Source organism: Amblyomma mixtum, chromosome 3, assembly GCF_055824585.1.
Source record: "Amblyomma mixtum isolate Tamu chromosome 3, ASM5582458v1, whole genome shotgun sequence".
Classification (NCBI taxonomy): Eukaryota; Metazoa; Arthropoda; class Arachnida; order Ixodida; family Ixodidae; genus Amblyomma; species Amblyomma mixtum.
In genome coordinates, this window is record NC_143014.1 from 309,289,719 (window position 1) to 309,316,374 (window position 26,656).

Here is a 26,656-nt window from a genome sequence, read left to right on the forward strand (position 1 = left end):
AAGGCTTGCCTTTCTGTCACAAATTGGATGGATGTCTCGTACTTACGTGTGCACGCACCCAAACTCTAGTTATCGCCCGCTCGGTGCTACACTGCTACTGCTAGATTACTTCTGGCAGTATAGTTGTTTCCTCAGGCGAGCAGCTTAGTTAAAAGGCAGTGCTGTCTGTACGGAGCTCGTTTCAAAACCCTTGATGTGCCCACTCTTTGTGCGCAGGCCCCCCACAGCGGCGGCCGCCTGTCCAATGGCGTCCCTGTGCGGCGACCGGCCGTCGGTGGACAGCTCGCTGAAGGCTTTCATGGCGGAACTGGTGCGAGCGCCATCTCCGGACAGCGCCTGCGAACAGGACGAACCGTGGAGCTCCCGTGAGTATGCGGCCTCTCTTTTCCTTCCCCGATCGCGTGCCATTCGCTTGAACCATTGCTCCGTGTACTTGAGGGGCAGCTGCGCGAGCGTCGACTCGACAGCGCGTTTGCTCAGCAGCACTGTGCTCTCCAGCCTTGCATCGCAGCTGACAGAAGCGCCTGCGCACTATTGCCAGCTTTGTTGTCACTGTGCGAACGCGGTCTTCTCTGCTGAGAACCTTCTTCCTGCTACTCCGCGTGATGCGAGCAACAAAAGAAAGAATAAGGTTGAAAGCAACAATGAGCTTGGAACCATATGTGAGCAGTGATTTCTTATACGTAATATTCATCTCCTTGATGACTCGAACCTTTTTAGTTTTATTGTGTTCTTGTTTGTCTCTTCGGCTTTGCGCTTGCTTTGCCCGAGCTGCCACCCATGGTCAGCTCGCAGATGTTCTTAAAGCGTGAAAGACTTTTAGCTCCAATTCTCAGTAAACTGAGGCGAACGTCTGATACGAAGCCGGACCGTTACGAAAGATTCCGAAATTTTCCCCAGAAATGGTGTCTAGCAGGAAAAAAAAATAATTTTACCATACCATAGCCCCTAGTGGATTCGAAAAATTGCCACCGCGAACAAAGCAAGACTCACCTCCCAATGCCTCGCTCCGCTTAATCATCGCCGTAGCTTTCCCGCACACCATTTCATGCTCACCACGTCCCTTAACGACCGGATATGCTAGATACCTTATCAGATTCTATGCCGACGACTGCTGTGTCTGTCGCAATATCCTTTGCAATATCCGTTGTTTAAAACTAAGCTGGTTAACTAATTTTTAATAATTAACTTTTTAACTATTAAAGTCATTCACCTAGTTTGAATTAGAGATTTGTAGCCGGTCGTTAGCAATAGCCATATCAGTTTTTAGAGCTTAGAAAATGCGATTACCCTTGGCGCTGTGGCTCGACAAAATTTGGCTTTTTAACTAGTTACGTGCACTGGAGGGGTTGCTTTGCCTGCATGCTTTTCGAAAGCGCATGTATTTTGGCACGGTGCAGCCGAATTTCGTCGAGCCACAGCACCGATGATAATAGCGTTTTCGAAATTCTATAAACTGATATGGCTATTACAAACGATCGGCTACAAATCTCTAATTGCAACCACTTGCATAGCTGTGATAGTTGAAAAGTTAATTATTAAAAATTAGTTAGCCAGCTTACTACTTAAGAGAACTCACCGATTTTCTGAGTCCGCCAACACTGGTAGTACTATGCCGCGAAACGCATATTTTTACCCCAAAAGCTTGTTTTTGAAAATTACTTTGTCTTCCCTGAAACACATGGTATACAGGGTGTTTCACCTAAGGCTTTACACAATTTTTTTCAAGTAGGCTTTTTGAGTTTGAACAGCGCTTTTTTGGCATAGGATTGTCAGCGGCGCAGTACATCAGAATACAGCTAAGGCGTGGTAACTAGCGGGCTGGTTTACTAATATTGAATTGTTAACTTTAATTATTAGTGTTAAGCTCCCTAATTATTGAGAGGCGTATAGCACACCGTAAGTAATATCCGTATCAGGTTTTACAATTTCGAAAACGTGGTTACCCTCGGCGCTATGGCCCATCGAATTATGGCTATATCGCGCCAAAATACGTGCACTTTCGAGAAGCTTGCAGGCAAAGAAACCTCTCCAGTCTACATAACTCGTCGAAATAGCCAAAATTTGTTGGGCCACAACGCCGTGGATAACCGCGTTTTCGGAATTCTAAAAACTGATAAGGATGTTACTTACAGTGAGCTACAGCCTCTCAATTGTTAAGGAGCCTAGCGGTAATAAATAGAAAGTTAACTATTCAATTTTAGTTAATGAGCCTGCTAGTTAACACGTCTTGGCTGTATTCTGATGTACTACAGTGCTGACTATGTTTTGCCGAAAAAGGCGCTGTTCTAGCTCAAAATGCCTATTGTTAAAATTTGTAGAAAGTCTTAGCTGAAACACCTTGCATACTGCTGCTCTGGTTTTTCTCAGATAGGTTTACGGTTCTTTTCTTTTAAATGGTGTACGCTAACTAATCTGGCTGAGACATGTTCTTGCGTGTTTGGCTGCTTCTGCGTGGATGGCATCGGGGAGAAATCGTCTAGATCGGCCTCCTGTTCGCAACTCTAGATCATTCCTGGCACCCTAATGGCCGGGGCGAGATGCCGCCCGTTCATATGTTGCATATAGTAACAACGCGCGCGGTAGGTTTATTTTTCTGGGTTCCACTGCGGGTATATTCTCGCTGGAAAATCCGCGCAGCATCATTTTACCATTTTCCGTGCGAATGAGACGGCGCGCACGCGAGCGCCTTATCGGTCAAAAACCTGAGCACTGAAAACAAAGTGACCGTGACTGTGGTCGTTTCGAAGCGTTTCAATCAGGACGACTTCTTCCTTCCCGGTAAACGTATACGTGCCTTGTAATCACTGATTTGATGTTGCATTATAGTGATGTGGTCATGACTTACTCGTCGAGTGCAACCATCACTTACAACAAGGTAAACAGAGCTGGAGATAATACCGAAAGCACGAGGGCAAGTTCCGTTGGCAAGGACGTCGTGCCTACAAACCGAAACCATGAGGCTGACACCTCAGTGCGTTCGAACTGCCGACAGCGCCTCGCTCTGCATGGTCGTTCGTCAAAGCGGCGGTATATGCAAAACAGGGCCGACGTAATTGTGGACAACTATAGGCACCGAATGGTGACGGACGTAGGCGATGCTGCCAGGCCTTGTCTTTGTCGTATTTTCTCAGCCTCCTCTCCTCAACCCTCGCCTACTTCCCTTTAAATCCTCCCTTGTTTGGCACGTGCAAGTGGAGGTTTCAAATTGCCAACACATAATGTTCCGATGCTACCAGCCCGTCCCGAGTTCTCTGGGCCCACACAAGACGTAACTGTATGGGCTATCGGACTTCGACGGCGAACCGGTCTGCGAAGGCAGCTTGGTCCGTGTAAATCAGTAACAGCGCAAAGGGATCCTGTGCACGTTCGTCTCGATAAACAGTTTGCGCTAATCTGCTGCATCAGGCATTTCGTTGACTTTTCTAAAACGACTATATGAGAACCGCTTGTTCCCCGAAATAGCGTGCGACTCAACGCGTCTCGACACCCACAGAAGGCGTCAAAGCGTGGTTTCGGAACTGGTTTACGGAACTGCAGCTTTACGGCAAGCGGAGTTGTTCATCGTTTCTCGTGCCATCTTTTCAGTCTGATGTAATGAGGCAACCGTAGCCGGTTGCGGAGAAGCACAATGCATTGCTAGTCAAGTGGTTGAGAAAAGTTGAAAGTGAACATTTATCTATAGTCAGTTTTGTGAAAGCCGCACAGCGACTTGTCTGTAGCAGTGAAAAACTCTCAGGCGATCCTCGGTAGATCGTTTGAATGCGTTGGCATTTGCTGTTGCTGCTGACTCTGTCGTAGCTCTGCCTTAAGTGTACGATGCCATAACGTTAATGGGTTTATGGCGATATATGCAGAATTGGTGACTCTCTACTTCACATTCATAGAACGCAGGGAATCCTCATACCACTGCTTGCGCGGTAGTACAGCGGTTAAGCGATGCGCCACTGCCCGGCAGGCGGCTGTTTTAAACACAGCCCCCGGTGGAGGGTGTGAGACCCAGGTTGCGCCAAAATCGATGTCCAACCATACCTCGAAACTTCACCCGGCTCATTTCTAAAAATTTGGTCCGGGCCACCGCCGAAAGAGTAGTTCACAGTTTTTAGATTTGCGCCTTCTCGTTGCTATATTTACGCCAGCGCGCTTTCGCACGTCACACATCGATTTAGGCGGAGTTAAACCCCGCTAACTTCTTGTTTTTGTTGTGCAGTGTTGCCAGACTCGCAAGTTTTTCCGAAGTTGCGCACAGTTGGTTGTATATACTGCTTGTACGTTGGCACGGGATGGTAGTTTCTTGTAGATGTGTGCGCACTTGAATGAATATAGCTAGTAGTCGAGGTTAGCCAATCTCCTTAGTGTTCGTTGCCCCATTATGTTTGCGCCGCACAGTCTAGATGAGCGTAGAGCTGCTGCTAGTAATGGAATTTTCGCGCTGTCCGCGGTGCTGTTGACTGCCAAACCTGTGAGCGCTTTGTCAAGCTTGCTCTAATTTTCCGAGCCCCCCTACTCCTGAAGAAGGGCGCGCAACTCCCTCGATTCTGCGTGGAGTACAGCAACTCTCGGGACAAACGTTTACCCCTCCAAAAGCATTGCTTTATCTCCTTTCTCCAAAGGGTGTCATTAATCAGTAATTGAAGTTCGCTACAGCACTGTTTCAGTTTCATTCTTGCAGAATGTACCAAGAGCTCATGAACCTTTAGTTCAAGTGCAGCATGTTAGTGAAGATGAGCTTTCGTGTCAGAACCCGAACAAGGAGCTGCGTACAATTATATGTTGACGGTTTACTTTAACGGTTTAAGAGCGCGATGTTCTCCCACACCTGTATTGGTTTCAATGTCCGTGTGCGCGGTTCAGCACAAGATCTCAAACCCTTCTCCGTTTGACCACTGTCCCTTCCTCGCAGACATTCGTGACGCTCAGCGCCGGCTGCCTCCTCCCGGGAAGGCCAGCGCCAACCAGGACAGCGATGGCGACTCGGGCATCGACGGCTCCGTGGAGCGGTTTTCCCACCGCATCAGTTCTACCTCATCGGCCGACACCGAGCCCGGCTGCAACCCAACGGACAGGTGAGCCGCATGGGCCCCTGCAGTCTAGAATGCACTGGAGAATCGGGCGGAATCAACCACGCAAAGATCTCAAAGCAGAAATGTTTTCTCATCTTGGTTGGTGGCCCAACTTGCTATGTGCCTCACCTTTTATGGCGCAAGCCTTTCTTGCCTCATTGATTGAGCGAAAACCCGTCTCTTTCTCTCTCTCTCTCTCTCTGTGTGCGCGCGCGCGCGCGCGCGCGCGCGTGTGTGTGTGTGTGTGTGTGTGTGTGTGTGTGTGTGTGTTTGTGTGTGTGTGTGTGGTTCATAGGTCGGCACACTCACTCATGAGTGCACTCATATCGCCTCACTCACACTCACACTCACGTCTGTGAGTGTGAGTGTGAGTGAGTGGTCGTGAGTGCGAGTGGACGTGAGTGTGAGTGCGAGTGAGTGGATATGAGTGTCGGTAATCATGAGTGTGAGTGCGAGTGAGTGGATGTGAGTGTGGGTGGTCTGAGTGTGAGTGCGAGTGAGTGGTCGTGAGTGCGAGTGGACGTGAGTGTGAGTGCGAGTGAGTGGATATGAGTGTGGGTTGTCATGAGTGTGAGTGTGAGTGAATGGTCGTGAGTGTGAGTGCGAGTGAGTGGATGTGAGTGGGAGTGGTCATAAGTGTGAGTGTGAGTGGACATGAGTGTGAGTGGACATGAGTGCGAATGCGATTGAGTGGATGTGAGCGTGAGTAGAGGTTAGTGGGTATGAGTGATGAGTGGATGTGAGTGGGCGTGAGTGGCAATGAGTGGTTGTGAGTGGCAATGAGTGGATGTGAGTGGCAATGAGTGGATGTGAGTGGTGGGTGGAAGTGACAGCGAAGTCGGTCGCCCATGTTTCGTGACGCTGATACCCGCTTAGCTATTTTCATGTTGTTAACAGCTGCGGGAAGCAAATATTCACTACTGAAGGCGTTCGAGGCAGCATAAGGCATCATGCCGGTGTCTTTGGACAACCGAAGGAAAGGATTCCGCTGGCAAGGGAACGGCAATCTTTCGTTGCTTTTGTAGTTCACCGTTGGCACGGGTGCAGGCCCTTCGCGGATGCAGTGAGCCGCTACAAGTTTTTTGAGACCCTTTATCGAATTTCGCATTGCCAGTCCTGAAAATATAGATATATGTCTCTTGCCACGCTCCCCGCATGGCTCGATCTCGTATACATATGAGTTACAATGCTTACTGCTGAAACAACGACTGTCCGCTGCTCGGCAATAACTACCGTAAGTTGGGACCTCGGGTGCTGCAGTGGGCTTAGGTTTTCTTCTTTGCCCAGGTGTGCGCATTGCAGAGCTCTCCTCTGGCCGTAATTTGTTCATAGGCTCTGACCCATGTGGTAACCCGACCTCCTTTATCCCAGGTCTTGAACTGCACAAACCCGGCTCAAGCCCGGAAAAGACGCGAAAACCAAGTGCGCTTTTCGGTAACGCCAGAGGATTCTTGTTTCTATCATGTACTTTAAAGAGCCCAGCGTCGGAAATCAAGCATGTGGCTTTTATAGTTTTTTTTTTTTGTATGCATAGCATCAGGCATGGTAATGTCTTTGACGCCCAAGGAGATATCCAAAACGGCAATATTTTATGTTTTAATTTGCGCCAGAAATTATTGTTTCGTGCTGATGGTGGTAGTGAAGTTCGCGGTCCTGTGCATTGTTTGTCGCGTCCGGGTTCGCAGTAAAGGAATGTCCATTGAGTTTTTTTTTTTCTGCCCTCCGCACAACTGCAGGGAGGGGGATGAGTCACACTGGCTGCCCAGCGGTATAAGGGGAGCGAGATAGCGACGGATTCCGAGAATAAGGGAAAGGTCAAACACCCTCCGGGAACATATACATCAGGTAGCATCCCACTGTGCACGTTCTTGCGGAAAGGCGGATCCTCGTCGTGTAGCTTTTGTCCAATGTCTATGGCAGCACGCGTTGACAACTTGAGGCGCGGTCAACAGGACATTGCCACGCTAGCTACAGGCTTGAAGACAGTTTGTAAGTGACGGTACTGAACAGATGGGCCTTGAGGTGACTTTCCCCGAACCTGAGTTTACCAGAGGTTGAAACAACCTGCACTGTGGCAAATCGAGAATGTTTGCGAAGCTCGCGGGACCAAGCGAGAAACTTCCGAAATCTTGATGGTGGAAAATGTACATATTTGTGAAGTGTTTGTGGAGGCGAGTTATCTTCTTTCCAAAATCACTGATTGGCTGTGTTGTCCTTTTACAGTTGTTGATTGGCGACGTTTTCCTTTCCCCAATGATTTATTGGGTTGATGTTTGTGGAGTTACCTGATTGGTTACTGTCTCCACCGACGGCAGGGTCATAGGGTTTAAAATCAAGTGTTTGGGCGGGACCGAGGGCTGGTTTCGTCACGTAAAGCTACTGGTCAGTCAAATGTAAACAAGTTTTCTCCTTACTTGTATCTTTCTTTGTTTTATTAATTGGTAATAAAAAGTTAACCTCTCCAGAAGTGTCCTCTGGCAACGTGATCGAGCAATATCGAATCTGCAAGACGTCAAGCACCCTTCAATAACCATCACCAACGTAATTTACCTCTACAAGATTGAGAGGGAAACTCAACCGTGATGAAACGTTGCGGCGATTTTCGGCAGTGGATATGAGGTGGCAACCAAATTGCCGGACCTTTTTTGATTGGTTGGACGTACAGTTCGAAATTAATTTTTATGTACTCGGGAAAGGGATATAAAATAGAATGTGTCTGAGTATTGTCACCGTTTCACTCGAGAAAAAAAAACTAGAAGAAAAGCAGTACACGCGACTGAAAGTTAGTAAGAATCAAGCTATGGCGACAGTTTTCGTTTCGCTTAAAAGTATCGTGCAAGCGAGTGCTGCTAAGGCACTGAAGAAAAAAAACATACGACGCCACAGCCAAAAATGTGACCAGAAGAGAACAGAAAACTGAGGGCGGCGGGCGGAAGGGGGGCCAGGAGCTTTTCACAAACAGGCCGAAGGGTGCCGACATATTCGACTCTGGACTGTGCTCGCAGCACAGGAAAGAGTTGAATATTAAGCTCCCCCACGCTCTCCCCGGAGTCCAAAAAAAAATGTTTTTTCTTTGGTCATGAATAGGCTCCCGTCAGCGTCATGTAAGCAGAACTACGCCGTTGCCAATATGAGCAGGTGGGGGCTGCCCTGGCAAGTCAACAACTCAAAAGAAAACATTCGACAGAAGTCTGTCTGGTTGGGGTGCTGGCAGAAGGGGTGTTGGCAACGCACAAACCGACCAGCTCTATCGGTCGCCTTCTCCCCCGCCCAAAAAACCGGCAGCCCAGAGAAAAGGCCCAGGGCGTAGTGTACAAAATTCTGTGTTCCGTCTGCCCGGCGTCGTACATAGGGGAAACGAAGAACTTCGCGGAAAGGATGAGCCAACACAAAGCGGACGTCCGTCACATGAATCGTCAACGCAGCGCCGTGGCCGAACACTGCGAAGGGTGTGACCATCCAATTGACTTCGACAGCAGCATTGTATTGGAAACTGAAGCTAACCCACGCAGGAGGCTTCTACTCGAGTCGTGGCACATTCAGCAAACACGAGAGAATGTTAATCGTTCCCTGGGGACACTCCCCTCATCCTACGTCCATGGGCTGAAGAAGGGGCCGTGAAGAAGGGGCCGAGCCGGTCCCGAAACGTCGTGTTTTTTCTGTTTTTTCTGCATTTTACTTGGTTGGCGTCACTTACATTCTCCTAACAAGTCAACAACTGCATACAAGCTTCCGCTGCATGTATGCGAGGCTTGGTTCTCATTTGTGCCGCCTAATCTTCGGCATTTGGCGAGTGAAGCCGAAATGAGCTCGTGAAATGTGATTTTGTTCATTTTTCGTGTACAGCAAGGGGATTAACTTCTGTTGGCACGCACCGATTTCAGCAATCTTACCCTAACTGATATCTGGACAGCATGAGGCATCATTTGAAGCAGATACTATGATTTCCACCAAGAACTTCTGGATAGCGCTTTTTCCCAGTAAAGTCATATCATTTCAGATTGGCTCAAATTAGCTAACAAGTTAGCTGCATATGCATTCTTCCGAGAACGACGTTGGAGAATAATCGGGTGCAAAGTAAGCACCCCCTATTACCACGCGGATGCGCATGCGGTCTCCGCATGCACTGGCCTCAAAAACACCGCGTTGGTTTGTAAAACTTCCTTCAGACAGCGATTATGGGCAATATAGAAAACGTACTGCCTGCAGACATGTACAGTACACAGATCGGTCACACATAGTAAGCTTAGTAGGTTTTGTAAATGGATTGATAATGGCAGCCTCCCCTAGCATCGTTATTACGCGGGGAAATCCTCTACTTGCGACCCATTCCAGCCATTTTCCTTTGCGTGAGGAAATCACTCGATGTTTTGAAAAACACGCTCCATTTTCCATGCCGCGAAAAGTATTCATAATCGTCACTTGACTCCAATGAGTTGATGCAGAGTCACGGACACGTCATTGTCAAGAAAGACCAAATCTTGGTAATTAGCATCATCAAAGAATATTGTCAAGGCAAACTCATTATTATTACTTGCACATCGTCATAGGCACACGCACAAGGGAAGGAGGTGAGCCCCCCCCCCCCTCCCTTTCCCCCCCTATCGCCAAGTCAGCCCCATACATTTAATCTGTCGGACCTATTCGGTCATTGTTTACAGTGCAGTGCTACCGCCAAGCAGGATTTTTAACGGTCAAAGACCTCTGATATTGCGTTCCAAGAACTGTTTACTTGCCAGGTCATTTTGGAGGCAATCTTTTCAGTTTATTTTTGCTGTGACAGTAACCAAAAAAACAAATCTGTCATAGTTTATGTGGTCTAGAGAGAACGGAAATTACTCCGGAAGCGCGATGCTACATCAATGCTTCAGCGACGCAATGACTGCCTTCCTCTGCCGGTACTCACGTGGTGAACAAGGGAGGGAAAGCCTCAGGGTGTTTGCAAACGTTTCAACAAGAGGACTGTCTTCGTCTGGGTGGAGACAAGACCTCTTGTGGAGACGCTGGCAATACTGTGAATCTTTCCCCTAACTTGTTCACATTTTTAGCGTCAAAAAAACCAGCCGCTTATCCTCTCTATACCCTATATTCCTCTGCCGATGTTACAGATTAAAATAAAAAACTACACCTCTATAATATCCTGTATATTTAGCAATTCCATCACATGGAAATAAATGTTTTATAATCATTCCTCATATTTGCTCTCCGTTTTGGCGGCAGGGGCCTAGGTGAGAGGTGGTTGGGGTGGGGGGCGGGGAGGAGGGGGGGGGGGCACTGCGCTAAAACTTGGCTCATTCTCATGGAGAACCCTGCGCACGCCTATGGACACTGTTCAAAAACTTGTCTAAGCATCTCAGCTTACAGGCAATCATCGTCTCAGCAGAAAGCGCAGGAGCACAGGTGCGTAGCATTCGGTGCATGGAATATGCGTGATGAGTGACTACTTTCTTCGAGCATCGAAACTGTGCAAATTGGCCAAATAGCCCGACAAAGCCTGGGCAGCTCACCACCACATCTTTGCGACTCAGGATAATGTTAGGGGAGCTACGAGGGCAGTCGCCGCGACAGTAAATCTCTCATCCCCTCCGTTGTCAGCAAACAAGGAAACAGTACACCGAACGTAAATGCGAGTGAGCGGACATGAGTATGAGTGTGAGTGGAAATGAGTGTGAGTGAGTGGTTGTGAGTGCGAGTGAGTGGTTGCGAGTGTGAGTGGACATGAGTGCGAGTGAGCGGTTGTGAGTGTGAGTTGTCATGAATGCGAGTGTGAGTGAGTGGCTGTGAGTGTGAGTGGACATGAGTGTGAGTGCGTGTGAGTGGTTGTGAGTGAGAGTGGTCATGAGTGTGAGTGTGAGTGAGGGGTTGTGAGTGTGAGTGATGATGAGTGTGAGTGCGAGTGAGTGGTTGTGGGTGCGAGTGGTCATGAGTGCGAGTTTGAGTGAGTGGTTGTGAGTGTGAGTGGTCATGAGTGCGAGTGTTAGTGAGTGGTTGTGAGTGTGAATGGACATGAGTGCGAGTGTGTGTGAGTAGTAGTGAGTGCTAGTGGTCATGAGTGTGAGTGTGAGTGAGCCACCGCTCATGGTGCTGAGGTATGGTGTGGTTTGGTTTATGGGGTTTAACGTCCCAAAGCGACTCAGGCTATGAGAGACGCCGTAGTGAAGGGCTCCGGAAATTTCGACCACCTGGGGTTGTTTAACGTGCACTGACATCGCACAGTACACGGGCCTCTAGAATTTCTCCTCCAAAGAAATTCTAGCCGCCGCGGCCGGGATCGAACCCGCCTCTTTTGGGTCAGCAGCCGAGCGCCGTAACCACTGAGCCACCGCGTCGGCTGTGTGTGTGTGTGTGTGTGTGTGTGTGTGTGTGTGTGTGTGTGTGTGTGTGTGTGTGTGTGTGTGTGTGTGTGTGTGTGTGTGTGTGTGTGTGTGTGTGTGTGTGTGTGTGTGTGTGTGTGTGTGTGTGTGTGTGTGTGGGGGGGGGGGGGGGGGTGTGGGTGTGTGTGTGGGTGTGTGTGGGTGTGTGTGTGTGTGTGTTGACATTCGACGGTACCGTACCGCTTAACCGCTGCACCACTGCGCTAGGAGTGGTATAAGGATTCCCGGGAATCTATGAGCGTTTAGTAAGAAACGCGAATTCTGCATATCTGGAGATTAACCCATTAGCTATCGCCTCATAGCCTTAAGGTGGAGCACAGGCCGCGCTAGGGCGGCGACTGCTTTCACGAATTTAGCGCGCATATCAGAAGGGGTGCGGCCTCTCGGCTGCGGCTACGCAGAGCCATTTGCGGGTAGAATTGCCAGCTGCGTGGCACGGGGCTTCATTACGCCGCGCGACGACTGCGTTCACAGAGTGAGCGGGTGGGCTACTAGTTGAGAGCTAGGTTAAAATTTTTTTTTTTCAACGGCCGACATAAGAGACTGCTGCTCCCTGGGAAAGTCTAACAAGTCGAATTAACTAAATTCCTCTTCGTATTAATAAGATGTGTGGTCGCAACTCATATTGTTAAGTGGGGCGCTGTGCGGTCATGCTTTGAACATGTGTAACCAGCCGAGTGAAGACAAGAGAACTTATTTGATGAACAATACGTGCTTCAGTGAACCTTACCGTAAACAAGGGAACGATTGTAAAAATTGCCAAAAGAAGTGGTGTGGTTTTTTAGCTCTGTGTTCAGAGTTATGCTTATTCATATTAGTCGTGAAATAACTCTGGCAACCGTCACTCAGTAATTCGTACTAGTTCATCGTAAGAGGCTACACTTCGTTGGGTTCGAACCTGTATGCGTATTGAAACCAAGCTGTATATGTGAGCTGAACTGCAAAGGGCAGCCTACAGGTTTTTTTTTTGTTTTTTAGTGAAAACAGATCTGTATTTGCATTTGCGAGAAGCATCGCTTAGAGTGCCTATTAACAAGTGTACTGAATTTAAGAGAATCAGCATCGCTTAGAGAATCAGCACGTCAACAGTCTTAAGTGTCCCTGCCGACTTCTTTTTTTTTTATTTGGATAGGCTGGAGAGCCGTTTTTTGGGAAAGTGCGATCCGTAACAACAGTGACGCGTATGTCACGCGCGATCGCGTGACTCCCGGTTCATGCGACTCCTTTCGGCGTTTTCGCCGCCAAGCAGGAGCGCCACGGGTCGAAGCGAGCAAACTGACATGCTTTTAGATAAAAAGGGCCATTTCACCTGTTCGATAGTCTCGACGGCAGGCACTGCCGAAACGTGGCGATACCACTTTGGCTCCCAGCAGTGCGCTGTTGGGCCAGTTTGCCCACGTAAACTCAAACAAGGATGGCGCCCAGACAGCGACACGAACGGGCGCCGAATACGTGCTGCTTTTTATTTGTGCGTAGTGGACGTAATTATGGGCGTTCTTCTGGTGACGTCATCAGAAGCCAAGCTAAATACCACCTGCAGTCACGTTTCATGAGCAAGTAAAATTATAATTCAAGAAAGAAGAAAGAGATTGTGATTAAACACGCGTGGCAAATCACAAAAGCAAATGAAATCGACAAGGTGCCAAAACAACATGCGATACCGGGTGAAGGAATGGTATAAGTGAAAGTTCCCAAAGTTAAAGCGAAATTTATTTGCAGCATCCAACGACCACTGGACGGGTTTGATGTAGAGGGGTGGGGTGCAAGCGCAAAGTCTAACAAGGGCTTGAGAAAGCCTGCACCCTGTTGCAGATGGCAGAGCGATAGAGAGCCGACAGAATAAAGCGCATGCAAGTTGCAAAAAACAAGCAAAAGATTTTAAAAAAAAATGTCAGCAAGGACAAACTCAGAAGTAGTACAATTTACTTCATGTCCAACCAAAAAGAAAGAAAAATATATATTTCAAGACAAGAATAACAGTGCAATGAGGAAAAGCGGAAAAAGCTATAGGAAAAGGAGATTTTATGCCCATAGAAATTCTAGAAAAGTACAGAGTGGAGAAAAAAAAGCACACTAATATGCATGTAAAATAAAATTACAGAAGGAAAGAAACGCATGAGCAAAATGTGACGAAGAAAATAAAAACGGGATGCAACAGCAACAAACTCAGATTAGAAGCCAATTAGATAGCGGATTTCCTCCTAAATGTGATGGTAGGGTTGCTTACGCATGCATTGACTTTATAGTAGCAATGAAAAAAAAAACTTGGAGAAAAGTTTCCCTGGCGCGCTAGTTCCTGCATGCATCATCGCAGTGTACGCACCACGCGTGGCTCCTCGCATGCTTCCTCTCTGTAATGGTCCACTGCGGGTAACTGAGTGGCGCACTGTTCCAGCCTGAAAAGTCCTTTACAAAGCGTGTTGCAACAGACACATAATGGCGCAGTCCACGGGGAGATTTTCTATCAACTGGCCGTGAAAACTGCCTATATAATTGCCACCTTCGGGGCAAGGTGCTCACCGTCTTTGCCAAGGAATTCGGATCGGGATAGGAAATTGTCACGGATGAAACGGTATTTCTTGGGCTTCTGTGTTCGTCAGGAGGAATTGATTGCTTCGAGAACCGTTTCCAGCCTCTTTAGGCGATAGTCGAAATTTGCCACAAGAGGACAACGCCACCTGTAGGTAAGCAAGGCAGATTAGGCACTCCAGGCCAACCAGCACGTTGTGAGCAACTCGCTACGAGGCTGCTAGAGCGGAGCAAGGCTAAAATCGTCGTTCAACTCCAAGAGGCTGTCTGGCGTGACGAAAGCGTGACGAAAGAGGTCTATCGACCTCTACCGCGATACTGATTGGCCAATGTCCACTTCCCTCTCTATATCGGCGAGATATACTTGGCGTAAAGTTGCTCGAGCGTGTCGTGAGATGGAGGGATGCGACAGTCGTCCTTCTTCGTTGCGCTGTTCACTCGGCTGTGATCGACGCAGTACCGTAAGGTGTCTTCTTTTTTTTCCGACCAAATGACCAGCGATGTCTGGTAATCTTGGACGGCTGGATATCGCTGTCCACCGCCCGGAATTACTTCCGATTGCTCCTGTCCGGCTTCACTTTCTCGCGTCCAGACGCGGGAGGGGCTTCGGTGCACGGGTCCTGCTTATTCGTCGGTGCTGATGCGATGGTTGGCAATAGCTGCTCTTGCAGACGTTTGACTTGGCAGGAAAGTGTAATATGGAAAAGCTTCTGAGTTGGCTGCGCTTGTGCCCGTATAGTGCTGGACTGGTGTCGAAGCTAGACTGGTGAGCTGGTACCAGTGGGCCTTTTGCGGACGTATTTGAGGTGGCACTGCTGACCTTGGCGATTCCGTCCTGGAAGATGATCGTGCCTTTTTTAAGGTGTCTAGTATTTCAAGCCAAAGTTCGTGACCAGGACATAGGCTTGTCCATTCCATAAACGCGCGATGCCTCCTGAGGTCTCACTTTCATGGCTTACGAACGCTAAGGTCTTGTCCGGTTAAACAATTGTTGTCATCTTGACGAATTCGAAATCTGGCCTTCAAAGGTTATGAGTTCCCCATCTGAAGGGTAGTGTCATAGCTCTCTGCGCTTGCTGCATAATCTGCGCAGCAGAGGCTTCTCTGTACGTTTACAATGGGGCGTCCTCGCACATAGGTACCTTGGGAAGCGAGGTGGCAGCTCAACCTCGCTCATGAAGTCCTCTCAAGGAATCCACCAAAAAAAGGTCCCTAAAGATGTCAAAGAGATTCTTGACAGAAACGGGGCTCAGCCAAGCTATTCCAGTTCCCTGTGGTGTCCACCCAATCAGCTATGTGTTTCCTAGAGAACTCAAGCTGCTTTACTACACCGCATTCGCACGGGTTCGGCTCGTACCCTTGAGTGGATGGCAACGTCTCCGCTGTATTCTTAATGGAGTGTGTGCGGGGATGTGGAGCATTATCTTATGTGCTAGCCATATTACAACGCGAACTGGCGCATCCTACCTACATGCTCCCTCAAGATGGCAGGAGCGTCCCACGGTTTGCTTCAGGGCATTGATTACCCGCGCCGTAATCAGTAATATAGAAATTAAGCTTCCCGCCTCCTTCGAAAATGCATTCGAGATTCTGGACTCGAGATGGTAACAGCAGCAGTTGATGACTGCTTTGGGGGAATGTGTGCATGGTGACGTAGATCAGACTGTTCACAGACGTGTGCCTCAAATTCCCGATTTTAATTAACATCTAAGCGTTTAATTAACATTATAGATATAATGTTAAGAGCTTGGAAGTGGGCAGAGTGGTTGAAGGAAGAAACGCGGGTTTATGACATCCTAGTCGAAATGCAGAGGAAGAAATGGGCTTGGACAGGGCATGTAATGCGAAGGCGAGATAACCGATGGTCCTTAAGGGTAGCGGAGTGGGTTCCAAGTGAAGGGAAGCGTGGTAGGGTGCGGCAGAAATTTAGGTGGGCGGATGAGATTAAGAAGTTTGCGGCCACAGGACAGCGTTAATTGGACAGATATAGGCGAGGCCTTTGTCCTGCACTGCACGTAGTCAGGCTGATGATGGTGATGAAGTATCGCTACGGTAGAGAAATTGCCTACACAATTATTATAAGGCTAATCCCACCAGTAGCTTACAAAAACCTAAACCTTTTCACGTTCTACCAGTAACTGCGCCTTTCCTTGGACGATACTTTCAATACTTTCGTCATTCCCGTCACACACTGTGACCATGATACCGCAACAGGATGGGACGCTCAGTTCCTCAAGTACATGTAGGGCAGCGCGATGAGTCAGCATCGTGTGTTGCTCTAGCGCCTGGTCTGTTCAGAGCGTGACTAAATTGGATTCATGGACAATGAATGCCTGGAGTTGACTAAGGAAATCAACTGTTCGAATTACGTCGCGAGAGCACTGCCGTATTACTACGAAGGTCGCAGGATAAGTGTGTCCGTTGGCCATAACTCGTGCCGCGCATCTTATACCTACTGCATCAAAAAGTTATCTCCAGCAGTGCGGAATTGCTGGCCGAATCTGGGGACTAAAGGACGTCCCTCTTGAGCTGCGCAGTAAAGGTAATCGCAGGACAGTCCACCATTTCAGTAAGCTTGCCGCTGCCGATAGCCATTTCAGCGGATCCTGTTCTCACGTCACATCTCACGTCGGTCCTATATGACATCGTCGGGTGTTGGGGCTGCGGCTGGAGCCAGCCTCTGGGGCATTACTTAGGAGCGTGGATGCGGCTTCGCTTGGCTCTGTAGTCGCGGGGTCCAGCGCCGTGCGGGATGGCGCCCTCTGTAGAAAATATTCATCGTTTCGTCAGAAAAAAGCCGCACCTATAAAGCTTTTGCTTCTTTTAGCTTCTCCTTCGAATACAGGGGCACCTTCTTTTGTCACGTCAAGAGACGGACAAGCACACGGAAGAGGCATGAAACAAGCTTGAACTACTGAGGGATTGCTTCGAAGCGGCCAATAGATATAGGATAGGTCGAAGAAGTATTACATGAAAAAAAAAAAGGTACGCATTGTGTTTCTCTGATACGGGCACGGCAGGTGTACAGCCTTTGAGGCTTGCCAATCGGACACTTGTCTAAGATAGTGCTCTTTTCTTTCCCCAGTGCGCGCTATCGGTGGAGAGGTGACGCACAAGCTGCCATTGTCGCGCATCGCTAGCGTTTCCATGAGTTCGCGTGCCAGTTTCGCCAGAATGATGACGTCAGGCTCTTTTGTGTTGCATTTACGTTGTCGACAGTGCAGGGGCAGTGCCTATGCGTGTTCTCAAGCACTTTTATTAATGGATTTGACCCGTTTTCCGGTGTCTTTTCCGGCACGATAACGTAATACATGGAACCTGCCCTAGCGGGATGCAGGACATTTTCTCCTGGTGTAGCCTGCCGCGGTGGCTCTGGGGTTACAGATTTCGGCTCAATAGCAGGAAGACACGGGATCAAATCCCGGCCGCTGCAGCTTCAATTTGATGGAAGCGAAGTGCAAAAACGCCCGTTTGCCGTGAGATTGGTTTGGTTTATGGTGTTTAACGTCCCAAAGCGACTAAGGCTATGAGAGACGCCGTAGTGGAGGGCTCCGGAAATTTTGACCACCTGGGGATCTTTAACGTGCACTGACATCGCACAGTACACGGGCCTCCAGAATTTCTCCTCCAAAGAAATTCTAGCCGCCGCGGCCGGGATCGAACCCGCGTCTTTCGGGTCAGCAGCCGAGCACCATAACCGCTGAGCCACCGCGGCGGCTGTTTGCCGTGAGATGTCAGCGCACTTAAACAACCCCTGGTGGTCTAAACTAATCAGGAGCCGTCCCTCAAACTCCCATGTGTCGCTTCGGGGCGATAAACCTAGCACATACCGTATACCGTACCACCATAACCAATTTTGATTTTACCCTTCGACAGTGTAAATGAGACCAACAGCTGCTCAATCTCGCGATTCGGGCAAGAACCACAGACAAGGTGGATGATCGGCAGGCACTTGTGATACTTGTCAACGGCAGCCTTTTGGTAGGCTCTCCATCTAATATGCTCACTCAAATGGAAGAGCACTGTCACAGACACAGCCGCGTAGTGACGTATAGAGGCGATGCAATACGTGAGCTGGACGGCGTGTGTGATCCTAACGGACTGGCGGGCACGCAGTCGGCGGCAGTGTCGCAGGCGCTGGCGCAAGCGCCTCCTTTGCGTCCTCATGACGCGGCTCTTCTCATACGATGCCGCCTATTGTCTCTCTCAAGAGCCCGTGCCCTCGTTTGGCGGAGTAGTCGAAAGGCTGCGGCGTTCTCTCACCGGGCTCGAAATCATAAGTTGTGTATCTGGCAAGCCGCATCCCGACGCGGGCGAAACACAAGTCGCCCTTGCGCTGAGATCACACTGCCTGCTAACGATGTCAGGTGTTTCAGGGAAGCCCTCCACTTATTTTTAAACAGGGGTTTTCGAGGTAAGGAGAAGCTTATTACGGCATAGTAATTGCAGTGCTAGCGGGCGTCAAAAAACAGGCGAGTCTTGTTAGCTATAGTAAAGCGATTAACTTAATTCTTATAGTTGACTTTGAAACTTACCGATAGGCGCCTGATTCCAGTCAGCTACTTGTGGCCGGTCGTTAGTAATAGCCATATCAGTTTTTAGAACTTTTAAAACGCGATTACCCTCGCTTCTGTGAATGAAAAAATTCGGGCCGTTTCTCGCGCCTTTCGAGAACCACGCGTGTCACTCCGTGCAGCGCGTACCGCGTTGCAATTTTTTGCTCCGCTTGCGCTGCGGCGCTCTCGCCACCTTGTTGCTCCGGCGCGGGCGGGGCATACATAGTCACGTGGCTCGTGCGTTGCGGAGTGACGAGATGTGTGGCGAGAGTGACGGTGTGGCATTGATGAGTGGTAAATTAACAGTGTGATTATTTAAAGGCTGAGAGATAATTGGCTAGAGTACAAGAAAAATTGTGTGTGTGCGTGTGTGTGCGTGCGTGTGTGCGTGCGTGCGCGCGCGCGCCCCTTAATTTTGTGCTCTTTAGGCGAAACTAACAGTGCAAAAGACCCACTCGAACTTTTTTTAGCATGACGGTATACCAAACTGGCTCAGTGCGCCTTACTGTTATTGAGACTAACCTTGATTTTTTTTTTTGTAGAGCGACAAAGTGGTTTAGCATTCTGCTATTTGTTTTATGTTGCAGTGTTCTTTTTTACTTTATGGCAACACTTTTGATATCCGAATGTCACCTCTTTTCCTTGTGGGTTTGCTTTCGGTGCCGTGCAAGGGTTACCTGAGCCTCGTACAAGCTCCAATATTTCTGGTGTAGTAAAATTCAGATTGCTCTTCGCAGGCTGTGAGGAGGAGTATACGCGGTCAGCCACCATGGGCAAAGGCTGTTACCTTTGTTTTCTTCAACGGAGCGCTGTTTCTAGCGGTACCTGCTTATTCGGTATAGCTGAAAGGAAAGTTTTAAATAAAGACTGCCAAACATCACTGGTCATGGCGCGTGCTTTGTTAAAAACAACGTATGGAATCCATTGTCATAGAAAGAGATCGTTTAGTGAAAGAAAAAAAAATACGCCCCAAGAAATGGACACAGGTGCGTTTCAGTAAGGAGATTTTCACTGAACCACAGCTCTGCGTGCACACTGCTAGCCTGCATCAAAACAGCTTGAGGAAACGCGAAATGGGTATAGGGAGAGGGCTGTAAGCGAGAAGGGGAACATCGAAGCCTGATACTGTCCGCACTGTGTCCGTGGGACAATCAGAACTTCGGCCACAAACTGCTTGAATTCCTCTTTACTCTCGCTGCGCTGCCCTAAATAACTTTTGCCTTTCCGTGTAGTTCATTTTGTGTGGGCTTGCATGTCCGTTTAGCGCTCGAGTTGTAAAGTCACATGTGAGAGACGTAACTAGGTTAAGTACATCACGTGTTCATCGCCGTATATCACAGCACGTGACACGTGTTTCCCGCTGCAAACCCCTCCAGTACAAATAAAACCCCGAAGCCTTGTAATGAAGGTGCGGGGTCGGTGTTATTTTATAATCGGAGGAGTGGCCTTTTAGTGAAAACAGGAAAATGGAAGACGCTGATCGGAATTTTGTGCTTACGCTGCGAAGCCGCCCCTGATGCGTTCTTCATCGGCTTGCCACTCAGCTTTTCTGCCGTGCACGAGTAAATCGAAACTCCCTACCGTGCGTGTTTAAGCGTCCAGAGAGAGGTCAACATAAAGCAGAATACCAGCGCGCACAGCTTTCAGCCTCGTGGTTAGCCGAGTGTATACACAGCCAGCGCGTCGTATACGCTGACGAGATTTACGGCTCGGGCGCGTTCCCTTTGTTGGCGGCGGCCGCAGTGACAGTTGGGCGAGTGGAAGACGCCGAAGCAGCGGGACAAATGACGGCGCTCGTATAGATGCGGAAATCCACGCAGACGCGTGTGTTCCGCACTCGTTCTCGATGCTAGATGGCAACGGTGACCGAGTGGTCTCAGCAGCTGAGTGTCCTTCGGTGGCGCTCGATGACCCTAGTCTCGCTACGCAGGCGGCTGGAGGGCGGCGAGGGGAGGACAGCGCTCGGGTCCCCGGACGAAGGGCTGCCCTTCTCGGAGCAGAGCATGCGGCGCTCCTGCCGGCAGCTCATGGCCGCCCTCTACTCCTCTTCGACGCTGGACCCGCGCACCGCGGGACGCTACCGGAGCTTCTCCCTCCGCGAGCAGGATGCCAAGAGGCTCTCCGTGCCACACGCGCTGCCGTCGAGCGGCGCTAAGCTGTCCGTCGCCCCGGCGCTCGACGCCCCAGTGGCGCCCAAGTGGCGATCATCGCTGGCGAGCGACTGCCAACTCTCTTCCCCCCACAACTCGGCCGACGTGCCCGATCACTCGTCGAGCAAGCACCAGGCGCTCGGCGTTCGCGATGTGTTCAGGTACCCCAAGGGAGGGTCGGCGACTCCGAAGGACGCTGGACCACAGGCGCACTTGAGAAAGCACCAGGTGCGGAATGCCTCTGCGCACTGCACGAAAGAGGCAGTCGTTGCGAACGGCACCACCGGTCAGCCTGCTGAGCATGGCCGACAAGCGGTGCGGACCAGTATTGGCCACGAATTGGCGTGTGGCGCTTCTGCCGCGGAGGCCCATGTTCTTGCCAGCGTAAAGTGTTCGGCGGACGCCCGAATTTCGGAGGCGAGGCCATCCTGCGACCCGAGGACCGCCCTGTCTGCGCGGACGACCCCCAGGGAGGTGAACCGAGTGCAGCCGACCGTTTCTAGTCACTCAACGGCGTCACTGTCGGGTCCGAAGACGACGCTGCCGCCCAAGGCGTTACCGCTGTCCTTGCCGGGTAAGATTGGGCTCTTATGCACGTTTAGTTTTGAATGCATTCTTGGTGAAGACATTAACCTCGCACGAGACAACTTGAACTGCAGCCTGTTTACATTTAGTTCTTCTTTATAGAACCTAGAAACTAAGCAAAAGAAAGCAAAGTTTCGCCTGATTTTTTTATGTTCTCGTTATGTTTTCGTTAACGCCGAAACAGCGCAAGACAAACCAGTAGTACAGGACGATACAAGCGGCAATTAGTGTCGTCCTGCTCCTTGCCTTTCCTGTGCTGTTTCTTCGGTCCTGGGCTACCGATGTGCCCCGACAGCCATTTCAGCAAACACCAATCTTTGCCTACCTGCTGCGTTGGCTTGATGGCTGTGACATTCGCGTGCTGACCACGATATCGTGGCGACCCCCTTCAGTGGAGTGGAACGGCACAAACGCTCTTGGGCTGTTCGATATCAGTGCACGTTAGAGAACGCCCATTATTCTGGCCCCTCCAATACAGTTTCGCTCGTAGCCTTCGTGCAGGTTAAAGAAATTAAACTCCGGGAACAAAACCATACCATGCTGTGACTAATTATTGGCTGAGTATGAACTTTTTAAATAGCTTATTCAGTCAACCATCAGCCATTGAAAAAGTAAAGCAGTTCCTAGGTGGAGAGCTATATCCTGCGCCCCGCAGGCGCCAGCCACCGCCTCCGCGTGTTTCACCCACCACCACTGATCGGCCAGCTGCTTCGCCGAGCAGTGAGGTAAGACGCCTCCCGGCCTAGTTCAGGGATGACATATCAGAGCAGGTGAGAAAGGTGTTGCTTGGATTGGATGACAAAGCATTTGGCTGCTGGCGACTTGGTGCAGTGTATGAGGTCTTCGTGGTGACAGTTCGCTGCGTCTTTCCCGATGCCGACGAGATATTGCGATGTGGGATTAGCTAATGGATCGAAGAAGACCAGTGGCATATATTTTTTTCTGCTTTGCGAACGGAGAAAAGAGCAAGAATGGGTTCTGGAGCCGTGCATATAGGGCGAAGTCACTGACGCCAAGCGCTGGCAGGACCTGCGGTATGCATTTGGTTGGAATCGGATCGGTCTAGATATGTACTCGCGGGCATACTTATTTTCGGTTGATTGGGCAAGCATTTATTTTTTTTTTTTTTGCCCTCCCGGAAGAATCGTACCAGGAATCATGGCCGATAAAGCGCTCAAGGACCCGGGTGGCAAGCGATTGCTGGAAGTACTGTAAGAACTCTTTGCTAGGCATTTAGTTTATTCCAGTGCAGGGGATCCTTTTCAAGGAGCTAGTCTTTGTCACGGAATGGCTGACACGTGCAGTCTTTGTCAAAAGTAACCAGGCTCCATGGTTTGCTTCTCTTTCGTATAACAGAGCCCTCACGGCTTCCCTAAAGATCAAAAAGTTCTCTGAAGGTGAGGACAGGGGTTCTCCTTACCATACAGAGATTTAGAGCTTGAGGGCTGGCATAATAGCTTTAATATACGACTGAGAAGAAAAACGTGCAGCCTACCTACTTTTGACAGAGACTGTACATGCTAATAGCATCATCGCAGCATACGGTGTTCTAGCATAGTCGTGGCCTTCGCCCGGTTACGCCGGCAACGACGACGACGCGCAAGCCCGAAACAGGCACCTAAGAGTTGCGCTCTACAAGCATGTGTGGAGTCACCTGCAGCCAGGGACGCGGCGTGCGTCATGTGTACGCTGTTTTCGCTCACGAGAACTCGGCAGTCGCTTTGGAAAGTCATTTAGACAGGGCTGAAGTCTGAAATAATCCCCCCGCCGGCATGCTCTTCCGCTGCGATATCGTACGTAATTTCAGTGTCTCAGCACTGTACGGGCCTAGAATATGTCCGAAGCACTCGTTTGCAGGGTACTTGGGATCATTTCGAAACCCAGTTTCCAATCGCTTAGGGGTCCATGTACATGACAAGTGTACATAGACCTTATGGAAGTATTCCTAATGCACGATTCCACGCAGAAAGTGAACACACCTCCGGAGAGCTGCGTGGCACCCCTCACAGCGGGTAGGCCAGATCGGAAATGACGCTTTTGCCAGCTGATTTTTTTTTTCGGCTCGCCCACCTGCACAGTAGGGAGGCAGGTCATCACAAAAAGGACAGGAGGGGAGAAGGTGCCGCGCCAGCCGTCGAAGAGCAGCAGTGTACGGACGATGGCGGAGGGAGTGATGAAGTGATATCAAAGGCAATTTACAAATACTTTGTATACGATGTACTGTACGGTAATCAACCTGTAGCTTTCAAAGCCTTAAAAACTATAGGTCGAGTAGCGGTACATCGTGTACGCGATGTTTGTTAATTGTAAATTGAGAGGTTTAACGGCCAGTTACGACACATGGTCTGTGAGAAACGCCTTAGCGGGGTGGCATTTAGACCACCCGACGTTCTTTAACGTATGCTGTACCGCGCAGAGCTCACGGGTGGCTCTGCATGTCGCCTCCATCAGAATGTGGCCGGTAGCAGCCGAATGCCAAATCCACTGAGCCACCGCGGCGGAGCCGTGTGCGGGATACGTTCCAAAGTGATTGTGAACGACATGAAGGCAACGCTATAGAGTTAAACCAGCTCAGGAAATGGACAGGCTTCCGCAATTGGTGCTCGACAGTGATTGATATTCAGGTCATCAATCAAGCTAGAAATCTGGGCAATAGAGCGTGCCCTATATAGTGCGTTTGACGTAACAGTGTCCAAGGGAGAGCGAGGACAACTCAGTCCGATTTTTCTCAATAATAATCGATTTTTGCCTTTTTGATGCTGTATTGGCGTCTGTTCAGCTGCGCATTTATTACTGAGAAATTTCGAATTGAAAGAGGAATATCTTTTCTTGCCACCGCGTGCTAAAATTTGTCGGATCTTCTAAATTCAAGGTCTGGACGAATGAGTATTCCACTGCTGCGTTCCACAGTCAGCGTGGGCGTTGGGAAATGATGGATGCAGTGTCCCCGCCAGGTGTAGTGGTCACCGCAACGTCTCTCAACAGGACGAGTTCGTTCGGGAGCCCGTGTGGTACATTGGTCAAAGATAGTAAGCTCGAGATGATGCTGGCAAGGCGACTTGCCTCTTAGTGTAGTACAGCCGGCCAAATGTTTAGCTGGCGTGCGCGACGGCCGCATTTACCGTGCTCGTGCAGCTTATGACCGAGAAAACTTGCGAAAATATCAAACTTAAGCCCAGGCTCACTGAGCCCGTGCTTAATATTGAGCTTTCCGCATGTCTGCTTCTTCCCAAAGCGCAGGAGCACAGAAAAAGCGGCCGTCGCGCACGCCAGCTAAAGATTTGGCCGGCTGAACATATTGCACTGAATGGGAGCCATAGCTGCTCCAGCGGGCTAGAGTGGGTGTAGAGTATTCGGGAGCCATGCAGCCAAAGAACAGAAGGGTGCGGGAGTCTCGACAGGTGGGGCGAATCCGGTTGCACAGTGCAGTGCGCCGTAAGTAGTTTCTCCAGTGGGCTGCTCATGTAAAAGGCTTCCTGCGCAATAGACGGAAAGAGCGAAAGTCCCAGAGCCAGTGCGACGGGTTGCGTTGAACAGCACCCATAGGTTTGCGTTCAGCCTGCAAAAGGCTAATGCGGGAAAGGCAATATCGGAAGCCTAATTGTTTTGGCGCCGGTGCGGCCGTTGCCCTCGCCTGGGATTGGTGGCACGCGATAACGCATGAAGTACTTAATGGCGCCGTGTTGTGAACCGTTCAAGTAGCTGTTCACGTAATGAGGCCGAGGACTCGAACGGGGCGCCGGAGGAAAACGGGTTCGGATAGGAAGAAAATTGCTATACAGGAATCCTCTGAACGTCGCGAGCAGATTGCTTACTTTCCAGGCCGAGCAAGCTCTGACCTATATCCTGGTTTATTCGGCATAAAGTGCATGTTTTATATAAATAAAGACGTCGAGGCGTTCCGGGAGGCCCACTGAGATATGAAAAACGAGGCTGAACCCTGTACACCGTGCCGCGATAGCATGCTGTCGCGACTGGCAAGAAAGCAAAAGCGCTGGTGACTCACGTACGTAGTCTGTTTCCGTTACTGACGGTTTTCAAGAAGAAGGCGATGAGGCATGTGAAAAGCCCCTTTGCGAACAATCCTGAGTGTGGCGCTTAATTGAGCCGAGCTACAGGATGAGCCGCAATACCCTGCTTTAGTGAAAGTAGGACGACACGGGTGGACATTTAGACGCGATATTCGGTGAGCGCGGGTGGTAACGGGTTTCAGCGAGAGATTTATGCAGCTGCAGGGTGGCGATAATTTCCGTAAATGCACGAAGGAAAGAAGCGAAGAATTGGACGGATGTTGTCGAGGGAGACAGTCTTATCTGGTGTGAGGATAAGAACCCTCAAGAGCTTCCATTCGGTATGAAGTGCCCCAGCCTTCTATACTTCGTTCATGTACGCGACACGCTGCACCAAATGAAGGTGCAGGGTGGCGAAGACTGCATTAAAGCGTGTACCACCAACGCCGGCGCCGTGTTATGTTAGTCGAGCAAGCTATCGGGTGTCTAATGTACAGAAGGTTATTTGGTGACCCAATACGGTCTTCCACTAGTACGGTGACAGCATCATTTCCCTAGCTTCGCTCGTTTCCTTGACGTAAGTGCAGTAGTGAGATTTTTTTTTTTTTCATCTACGACGCGCGCGGGTCAAGTTTGTATAGAAGGGACGAAAACCGCCGAGCCTTTGGGTTCATGCTGCGCTGGTCGCATCCCTCCAGGCACGCCACCGAAAAGCCCGAGCCGGTGCGGAGCAGAGAGCGCTCCTGCGATGCGTGTGCTGTTCGCGCGGCCCGCGGCGATCGTCCCGGACGTCCCATCAGCGTCGTCCCAGCGACGCGGGGCGGCACCGCACGGCCCGCGGCGCGGCGGCGTAGCCGAGGGCACTGCTGCCGCCAGGACGCCGGTTGGGAAGAGCTTCGAAGACCTGGCTGAAGACGCATCGCGCACCCGACCGTCCTTCACTCTGCTGGCTTCACCCAAGAGCACCAGCCTGCCAACCCTTGTCCAGCAGGCGGCGGACGGCAGAGGTGGTAAGTGAGCACGCCCCTCGGGGACCGCAGTATCGAGCCAAATCTTTCGTATACCGCGCCGTCTGCGGTGAGTCTCCGAGGGTTCTTTGATTGATGCTGTGCGCTCCCCGGTCAAGCGCCGTCCTGTTGCGGCCGCTGAGTGGCCGATAAGATAGCATTGTGCGCCGTCAATAGGGCGTCTACTGCAATCAGTACCACCGCAGGCGCGCATTCACACAGCTCTTGGCGTGTTTCTCTTCGGGGCGGATGCTTTTTTGCCACCGACCAATGCTTCCACCAGTGAGTTGACGTCGCCGAGCTCTCAGTGCGCACGCCGTCGCGGTGTCTTTGACACTTTCTTTGCCCTCGGTCGCGACCTGTGATGCGACGGACTGGGCGT

At 50.2% G+C, this 26,656-nt stretch overlaps 1 protein-coding gene across 2 annotated transcripts in view; it reads left to right on the plus strand.

Moving 5' to 3' along the window:
* Positions 1–26,656, plus strand: part of LOC149355558 (uncharacterized) — a 212,965-nt gene that overhangs the window by 127,829 nt on the left and 58,480 nt on the right. For both annotated transcript variants that reach the window (XM_089583896.1, XM_089583897.1), the window contains 4 exons: positions 217–365; positions 4,904–5,066; positions 20,453–21,246; positions 25,966–26,277. In XM_089583896.1, coding sequence (XP_089440022.1) covers positions 245–365; positions 4,904–5,066; positions 20,453–21,246; positions 25,966–26,277 — 1,390 coding nt within the window. In that variant the 5' untranslated portion in view covers positions 217–244. The remainder of the gene's footprint in view (positions 1–216; positions 366–4,903; positions 5,067–20,452; positions 21,247–25,965; positions 26,278–26,656) is intronic.